Source organism: Thalia democratica, chromosome 8, assembly GCF_965202585.1.
Source record: "Thalia democratica chromosome 8, ktThaDemo2.hap1.1, whole genome shotgun sequence".
In the NCBI taxonomy this organism is placed as follows: Eukaryota; Metazoa; Chordata; class Thaliacea; order Salpida; family Salpidae; genus Thalia; species Thalia democratica.
This window is the reverse complement of record NC_139172.1, coordinates 26,651,141-26,661,298: the sequence shown is the minus strand read 5'-3', so window position 1 is coordinate 26,661,298 and position 10,158 is coordinate 26,651,141. Positions and strand designations below refer to the sequence as shown.

At 29.1% G+C, this 10,158-nt stretch overlaps 1 protein-coding gene across 1 annotated transcript; it reads left to right on the top strand.

Annotated features, from left to right (window-relative positions):
* The first annotated feature begins 8,792 nt into the window (after positions 1–8,792).
* LOC145843081 (kelch-like protein 6) lies at positions 8,793–10,031 on the top strand. The gene has a single exon (XM_082950546.1). It carries the CDS (start codon positions 8,793–8,795, stop codon positions 10,029–10,031), a length of 1,239 nt encoding a protein of 412 aa, XP_082806672.1.
* Positions 10,032–10,158: the final 127 nt, after the last annotated feature.

Sequence of the window (10,158 nt, the reverse complement as noted above, 5' to 3'; positions counted from 1 at the left end):
TTTGATAAACTATAAAACTTGGAACTTAGATTTGAAAAGAAAACTACAATCAAAATTATTAATAGTATTATTTGATAGTAGTTAAGAAATAAAGTTTTGCCTGGTATGAGGTACAGGAAAAAGAAATAAGTGATATAATTTATATTTTAGACTCAAACAAAGAAAATGGGGCTGACAATATCTCTGTTAGAATTTTAAAATTGGTAAACTCCAATATAGCCCAGCAATAATTAGTAAGCTAATAAATTTGGCATTTCAAGAAGGTAGATATCCTAGTTGTTTAAAATTAGCCAAAGTATTACCAATATTTAAATCAGGTTTGAAAATAGTTCCTGGAAACTACAGAGCAATTTCACTTTTGTCAAACATAACAAGATCTAAATATAGTCGTTTATACAAATTTTTTACTAGGTTTAATGTCCTAAACACTTTCCAGTTTGGGTTCAGAGAGGGCCATTCAATTACCTTAGCTTTATCAGAAGTTGGAGAAAGTACACTGTCCTCTTTTGATGAAGGTAATGCTGTTTGTGCAGTTTTGTTAGATCTGAGTAAGGCATTTTAGTGTGTAGACACAAAAATATTGTTAAACAAGTTAGAATACCATGGTTTAGAGCAGTGGTCTTCGAGCTAATCAAAAAGTGTGCACCCTAAATTACAAAATTAAAATTCTGTGTACCCAAATGTGCAAATATCTAGTATAAGTTTCAATTTTTTTCCATAATATTTAGTATAAGTTTAAAATCTACTACTAAAAACGCTTACGACCTTTTTTTTTGCTTTTCATCATCAACTCCAGAATATCTAGTGTAAGTTTCAAAGATTTTTTCCATACTGTCTAGTATAATTTTTTTATTGCTCTTCAAAATTTGAAATAAATTTTTCAAATAACCATTCATGCACCCTTAAATTAGTTTTGTGTGCACTGGTGCACACTTTAAAGACCACTGGTTTAGAGAACAAATGCTTAAGTTATTAGAGTCATACCTATCTAAAAAAAAAACAGTTTGTAGATTTTGCTAAGTATGTATCAACTTGTAAAAGTATAAACACAGGAGTGCCACAAGGCTCAGGTTTGGGTCTCTTATTGTTTTTAATTTATATTAACAATTTACCAAAAATTATAACCCTAAAAAAATTGAACACCCTGTTTTATACTACCCTAAAGAAAAACACTTATCAATGAGATAATATATACTTAAACTCACAGTTGGAAAATGTACAAAATGGTTAATTAACAATAGGCTTAAACTTAATGTTAACAAAATAAGGTACAATCTGTTTCACTCTGGTAAAACCGAAGTATGGAAAACCACAAGTTTAGGTATAAAAACAGGTAATTCATCTATATTGTAGAAAATTATAAGTATCTCGGTGTTACAATTGATAGTAACCTCAATTGGTCTAACCATATTGAAACAGTAAAACCTAAGTTATTGAAGACTATAGATATTTTATACAAAACTAGGTACTTTTTAAATCAAAATTTCTTGTATTATATCTTTAACTCACTTCTGATGAGTCATGTAAGATATGGTTTGTTGTGTTAGGGTAGGGCGAGTACAACTATAAATACTGAGATTGATAAACTTGTTAATAGACCATTAAGTTGCATTTATTTTAAAGGTTGGAATGAAAGTGTTAACAGTATAAAAGTAGATAAGTTAATATTAAATTTAGAAATATGTTTAAGTGTAAGTTAGGAGTTTTTATGCACAAATTTAAGATACATACTTTGCCAGTAAACTTGAACCCTACTTAACCAGAGTAAATAAAATTCACAACTATTCAACAATATTTTCAGAGACAAATTATAATATCCCTAGAGTAAATAGTTTTTATGGTCCTAAAACCTTATACTATCTTGGATGTAAAGTATGGGAGGAAATTCAAAGAAACCTAAAAGATCATAGCTACCTTGGAGCTTTTCAATCTGGAACAAAATCGAATTTATACTTAAAAACTTTTACTTGAAAATCAATCAGATAGAAGTCAAACTTAATTTTCTCTATATTTATTAACAACTAAGATAAGTTTTTGGTATTGGTATGTTTTAAATCTATTTTTGGGCTGATTAATGGTAACTTGACTGGGTGTGGGTAGAGATGGCTGGGTTTTGGTTTTTTAAACTTGGGATTTAGTGTTATTGTTTTGGATCCATTGACTTTGTGGCTAAAGTTTTAAAAAATTATTTAGTCTTTTACTTAAATTAATTTTTATATCAACTCATGAGTTAGATGATAGAGTTTTTTTTTACAGAGGTACAATACTCTGTTTAACTATCTTGAATAATTGGAAATCTGTTTACTCGTTTAATATTAATATTAAAAAAAAACTGCTGATGAGTCCATTATACAAGTAATAAAAGATTTTTAGTTTCTACAGTACTATTTGATATCATGTTTTTTTTTGTTTTTATTAGGATTTTTTTTTGTCTAATTCAATTTTTTTCATTTGATCCATTATTAAGTTTACTTTATAAGTTGAGTTTTACTTTTTAACTTGTATTTATGTAATGTCTATTAGATATTTGTTAAGTTTTCTTCAAAATCTGATTGTACATTAAAAAGTATGATTTTTCTTACGTAAATATTTACATTGCCTTAAGTTTTTACAACAACTCCAACAATACATTATAAAAAATAGCAATAATAATCGAGTTGTAACATCTACTAGAAGTACTAAAAACTATATTAGTATTATCTTTTTTAAATATATTTAACAACTAGCAAATAAAATTTACAGATTTTATTAAAGTATAGTATGATTTACAGTTTTTTATTATACTCATGTTTATTCTTATTTATATATTTAAAGACGAGATATATGTTTTTCTTTTTCAAAGCATTTTTATCAATTCTGCCTTTTTATGTTATTATGGAGCTTTATATTGCACTTTTTGTGGTTTTTCTTGTAAAAAGAGTTTGGTGGTAAAAATTGAAATCTAAGGGAAGAATATGGTGCCCATGGTAGACTATGGTTTCCATAGTCAATATTGGCAGAAATGGGTATAAAGAAGAGTGCACACCAATTTTTTGTTTTACAAATAATTTAGTTTTGAAGTAATTTAAATAAAAACTTAGAAAAAAAAAAATTTTTAATAATAATATTGATTTTTTATTGGTTTTAAGTTTTTTGTTTTTTTGATTAAAACTGCTTACAAATATTATAAAATGTATGGTGTGAGGCTCGATGACCAAAAAATCTTTCTCCACACCAATCCATTGACAATATTTGTGAGCGTTCACATTTTCCTTCTTTTTTTTCTTACTATGAAGTTTTATAACTTAAGTAGAAGTGATTTGTAGTTTTATACTAACTTTATAGGTTTTTTTCAAGTTATAGTAAACAAATGCTAACACAAGAACTTAGTACTCACTTTATTTTACAAAATGTCTTATTGAAAAATACTAGTTCTCTTTTACAAAACAAGTATGCTCTATGTAACGTAAAAAAGCTTAGACAATCGCTCCTGCTGAAAGCACGAAACCATTTTATTTTAAACTAAAAAGCTGCAATTTAATTAAAAACAACTTTAAGAACAAAAATAAATACATCCAAGACTTTTCAAAAATAAACACCAATAAAACTATAACTGATGCATTTTACGTTATTAAATCTTAAAACTCCTTAAATAATAGATTTGATTACGTAACAGACAATAATAAAGAGATTACTGATCAAAATTTTTCAACTAAAAAAATTTTAAAGCTAAAATAAAATTAAAATCTATACCTTGGATAACAAAAGAGATACTAAAGTCCAACAAAAGAGATAATAAAGTCCATAAAAATAAAATATAAGTTAGAAACACTTTTCAAAAAAATTTTATTAACTTTGTTAACTACAAAAATACAAAAAGTTTAGAAATAAACTTAAAAAAACCATAAAAAATTCTTAAAAACCATACAATGAAAAACATGCTAGAAGATTCTTGTAAAAGTACATCCAAAATTTTGAAAATAGTAAATAACACCACTAATACACAGAAAAAAGACAGCTATTTTCTTCTTAGGCTAGAATTAAATCAATAAAATCTTATACAAACCCAACAGATATAGTATACAAACCAAAAACGCTTATTTTTAACATTTAAAAGCAGACCTCAACAAAAAAGATAATCCCCTATATTTTAATGACAATCTAAAAATTTTAGTAATAGTTTGTTTTGGTTTGATGTTACAGAAACTGAACTGTAAGATACCAATGTAAATTCCATTATATTATATTCTACTATAATAATTCTTGTAAACAGAGCACTTAGATTAGGGGTGGGAAAAGTTTTAATCGCTGACTGGATCAGGAAAAGTTTAGTCCTTAGCGTGCCGGAGCATTCGATTTAGTAATATCCTAGATCTCGTATACGGACTCGATCGGATAATCACTCTTTATATCCGGATATGGCCTGATCCTAAGCAGAAATTATTCGGATCCGGCTGGTTACTAGATTTAAGGATCCGGTTGAGCACTATTGCGAGTCCATTTGATTCACAAAATGTTCTTTAGTATGACATTTTTAGTCAATATTTATTAAGTAATTATATTTCTATGGTTGTTATAACCCTGGGAAAAACTGATACTGACTTTTAAAACACAGTAGTTCTATTGATGACTGCTATTACTCGAGACATACAAAAACATGTTAAGTGTGGGATTAAAATATGAATTTTTTCAGTTTAAATTTTTCTATATAGATATTGTTTTACTAAAGATCATCGTCACACCAAATTCATTGCCAGCTTAAAATTTGATACGAATGTATATTTCCATTGATATCAATGATTGTACTGTATATGAAGTTTTGCAAAATGGGACAAGTTATTCTTACTAGAATGGCGAGATAGTAGTTTTAGCTTTAATCCTTAGCCTAAACTACAGAGTACGTCTCGTGAGCAACAGTACCCTTCCCCATTAGTTTGGTATTCAGTTCGTTCATATTCCTATAAAAAATGACCAAAATGCAAGATCTGTGAAAACTGAGTAAAACCTTAACACTTTTCTTTCAGTTTTAAAAGTTGCCGAACTTGCGGCTTTATGTCCCAAAAGCATCTTAAAACTTTTCCTAAACTTTGTGAAAATTTAAGTTAAGCAGATTGACCGAAAATAGCTTTCAACTACTTGTCAGGAAGTAATGAAAAAATCAATTTTCTTAATACTGTTATAAACAGCTCAATATTTATTCTGGAAAAATGTCATTTTGACTCCTCTATTGTTTATCAATGTCATGGACATGGTAGATTGACAAAGGTAGATATGTGAAATATCAGATTCAACACAAAAAAACTTGCTTTGGTTAATTTGACAAAAAAATATTCCAATTGAGTTAAAAAAACAAAATTTTAGGACAAAATTGTGTTTTTTGAATAAACATAAATTTAACATATTTTTAGAGTCTAACTCTCACGTTTTGTATTGTAATTTTTTTTTACAAATTGTTATATAAATTTTGTAATGTTTAGCTTGAAGGGCTGGTCACTTCTTTTTGGGGCCGGATCTGGCTCGGGGGTCGAACGTTGCCCACCCCTAAGTAAGAATAATCTGTTAAAAGAAAAATGATGATAGTGTTTGAAAATTAAAAATAAGAAAACAGTTGTAGAAAGTCTGTATCGAGTCTTGATGAAACATTAAGGTTTTTCCTCTAGTCTTCGCTAGGTCAGCAAAAAAAAAAATTATTGAAGATATTTTTATTTTTAGTTATTTAAAATCTATTTTTTGATTAATTTTTAATATGTTTCGATAAAGTGGGTTAGGGATATGGGTACAAATTAAAAAAAAATTGCTGATCACACTGAGCAAATATTAGTGAAACACCTTAATGTTACAATTGGACTCGTATGTATCTTTATTACGAATTAGGTCTTTATATATTTAAGTTTAATAATAATACTATGTTATAAGCTAACTTCTTTGATTACTTTAAAAGAGTGAAAAATGTACATAATTGCCAAAACTGTCTTCAAAATCATTTTTTTTACCAATCTAGATTCAACAACAAATGTAGTCAAAAACTTCTAGCCTACCAAGCTAGTAAATTATTAACTGAGCTACCATTATGTTTAAAAAGTCTTAGTCACTTGGAAAAGTCCAAGATGAATTTAAAAACTGTTTATTAAATAGTGATTATCAAGGTCATAACTGATCATTGCTACTTGTTTATTTACTTTTGATTAAGGAATAAACAATAATTTTCATTTGATTCAATAGCCAAAAACTATAGTTCAACAGTTGATTTATTAAGCTACAATAACAGTGGTTCAGTCTAAATGCAGCATTTTCTGTCTGGCTATTCTTTAGTTTGTTAATTTTGACTTCAGAATGTTTACAAACTTCTTTTTTTAGCAGGCCTATGTAAAATTTAGTGATAGATGTGCTTACTAACAGAGAGTAAAGTTTAAAAATAAGTAGTAAGCTGAGATTACTGTCTCGAACTAACTTATGATAAATTAATCTAATTTTCTGAGAAAAACTAAAAATTTTTTTTATTTATATTAATATTTTTTATGTTTGGAAATTTTTTTTGCTTCTTAATAGTTAAAATTTTTGGCTTGGTAACGTATTCAAAAAAAAAAGATATTTTTTTATTATCATTCATTGTTACTGTTTTTTTTTCTTATCAAATACATAGTGTGCAAATATTACAGTACTTATTTTATATAATTATATATAAAAGTCAAGTTGAGTTTATGGTTATCACTTCATTGAAAATTAATAGAAATTATTTATAAATATCTATTAAAATGTATTCAAATATTATCTTCCTCAATAACTTCTATAATGTACTTAAGAAAACTTAAACTTTAAACATGAAGTACTTATAAAATTCAACGTAAAATTATTTCAGCTTATTACAATTTTACTTTCTTTAAAAAATTTATGACCTTAACCAAGTATTTCCATATCTGCAATTAATATTGTTAATCTTGTTTTATAAATGTACTTAAAGTTTTTGATTGTGAGTAAAAATTTTAAGTAAACATTCAATTTAATTAGTTTTCGCTTAAATTTCTTTTCTCTAATTTTATTGGTTGTACTGTTTCTTAAGTTTTAAAATCTAGACTAAAACAAAAGTTTGCGTTTTAGCTCGTCAGAAACTGCAAAAGCACATGATGTAAGATGTGGTTTTTTGTACACCAGATCCTTGTAATTATTTCCATCGCTTTTTTTACCAATGAATAAACAATATATATAATAATAAAACGTTTCAAAGGTTTTATTTGGAACTAGTCTTAAAGTTATGAGGTATTTAAAAAGAAGGAAAAAGGAAAATGAAAAATTTGAGGAGCTTGTTAATGAAGTCTCTGTTTCTGCTATTTCTGAGCTATTTCATAGCAGTACTTTAAAAAGTTTACAATATCCGGAGTTCAGCGCTTTCAAACAACTAACAAACTTAATAAAAACTGGTAAGTTTTTTTTAATTATAATATGCATAAAACAATGAAAAAAATCGTTAAAAAAATTAACTTAAAACCAAAAACTTACACAACACTATATGTTAGAAAAGTAATAAATATGAAAAACTTAGCAAATATAAAACATCTAAGACTTTTTATGATAACTGCAGTGTCATTGCGCTTTTTTGTTCAATACTTTTTAATATTACTTATTTTTTTAGTTTATATAAAATAGAAACCTTTTCGTCTAAAATATGCCTGATAATAACGAATTTCTTTGATTTTTTCTTTACAAAAATTACAAGTTTTTTCATAGTAATCAGTATTGATACTCGTTTGAACAACTCAGGATAATCAAACATAACTTGGCCTATTTAACTCTTATCATACCTCGCATATGTCAATCCTATATATTCTTAGAACTTGATGCATATATTATTGACAAACTAAGTTCAAAGTAGTAAAAATTTTAGAATCGCTAAGCTTAAGTAACTTTTTAATTTAACAGCTCAAATGACTAAAATCATGTATGAATAATTTGAACTTTCGCAGTTCGGGCTATTTAAGACTTTGTATTGGTTTTATTCTAAATCAATCATAAACATATAGCAAAACCATAAGTTTTATGAATTATTCTCTATCATTTATTTTTTCTGACCCTTACTATTTCAGTCCAGTCTTATTTAAGACTGACTTGGATTACTTATTCTCGTTTTTGGTTCGAAAGAAGATTTCTCTGCTTTATAATTTGATAAATTTGAACAACCTAATGATATTAACCTAATTATACTTTTAAGATTACTTTAAATTTAAAACATATCAATGTTAATTATCAATGTATATAAATCATAAAGATATATAAATCATATAAATATATAAATCATTGAATATATATACCAATTTTTACTTAAAAGTAATAGCTCACATGGTAAAAAAATATTCATAAAGATAATTTTGTTTTTTAAGTGTTGCAACCTAAAAACTTTAATAAAAGCATAAATATAACAAACTACCAAACGTATTAGGTTGCTGTGAAGCTGTTTAGTCTTGCTTGAAACAGTGTTTAAAGTTAATTTTATAAAAATGTTTTATATTTAAAAAAATTTTACTAAAAATTATTAATGTATATATTCATTTAAAAATATAATACTACAAATAACACTTACTATCAACTTTTATATTTTTTTATACTAAAATAGCAGCTGTAAACATTTTAAACTGTCAACAGGTGAATTGAATTTGAAATGTGATAATATCATCCCATTTATAAAGATAACAAAAGTTGTAGAAGTTAAAGAAAGTCTGTACGTTGATGCATTAAAAGAAAAAGTCAACAAATACAACATTTTCTTTTTTTTGAACATCTGTAGAACATTCTCTCTTAAAACTCTTAAAAATTATATAATGTCTGTATTGAGAAACAACTTTTTTACTTTTTCACAAACAGAAAACTTAAATGCCTGTGACTACACCACTTTTCAAAATATCATTAACAGTTCAGAGCTAAACGTGAGCAATGAAATTGAAGTGTTTCAAGCGGTCGTCAGCTGGGTTTCGTATGACGAAAAAAACAGAAGAAGTTTTATGTGCGACCTTTTGAAGAAGGTAAGGTTGCCGTTGTTGCCGCCTCAAGTTGTTAAGAAAGTTGTGGGAAACCACCCGTTGTGCAAAAGCTGTCAAAACTGCAGCGAGTACATTAAACGCGTCGTGGATAAAAGCTCTGACGGCAATAAGCCTGGTTCGACCGACCAACAGTTTCAAAGCCGTTGTAGCGCGAATAAATATGTTCCCTTTAAGTTTGCTAAAAACGTGAAAGACCAAAAAGTGTTTTTTGAAACTGGAGCCGAGTTCATTGTAGAGCAGCTGGGTTCGAAAAGAAGTTCGCTGCAGGTGAACGATTTCGCGTACAGATTCACTAAGCATCGGGGGCTCAAAGTAATTTCGAAGTACGAAAAAAAGTGGAAACAAATACTACCGGAGGGTTTTGCCGACAGGTACGCGGCTTGCTTCTTCATGAACAAGCTTTACATATTGGGAGGCGGGGAGTATTGCAATCGAACGTCCGATTGCGACCCGCTGAGAAGGTGCTACACGTACGACCCCAAAACCGACCGAATGCGCCGCATGCGCAGCATGCGCAACGAGAGGCAGCACCACAGCTGCGCCGTGTTCAACGGAAGGGTGGTGGTGACGGGCGGGTGCGTCAACGCGAAGAAAACCGTCGAGGCGTACGACCACTTCGAGGACAAGTGGACGTACATGCCCGCCATGACGAGGGCGAGGTGGGGGCACGCGTCGGTGTCGACGGGCAACAGGTTGTACGTCGTCGGAGGGGTGAACGGTTGGGGGTTTCGCAGGAGCTGCGAGGTTTTCGACACGGTCTCGGGGAGGTTCGCCCGCGTGGAGCCCATGCTGCGCCCGGTTTCGATCCGCGAGGCATTTTGGGCGAACGGCAAAATTGTCGTCAGGGCCAAATGGACTGATGAGGACGAATGGGCCAACTTGGACGAATGGGCGAAATGGACTATAGAGCACAAAACGGAGGGTTTTTTTGTGTACGATGTGAACGCTGACCGGTGGTCTCCGGCGAGCGTCCAATTATTTACAAATATTCCGTGCCTTTCAATTGTGCATAGGTTTTGAAAAACTTTGGAAGAATACTAAGTCATAGGTGTGCGTTTTTTAAGTTTTGTTTTTCGTAAAAATTTTATAAAACGGCGAAAAGTGCTTTTTTATAACTTGTATCAGCTATTTTTTAAAGTTTTCAAAT

What these genes read in the sequence shown, in the direction of transcription:
- LOC145843081 (XM_082950546.1), top strand. Translation starts at nt 8,793, where the DNA reads ATGTCTGTATTGAGAAACAACTTTTTTACTTTTTCACAAACAGAAAAC.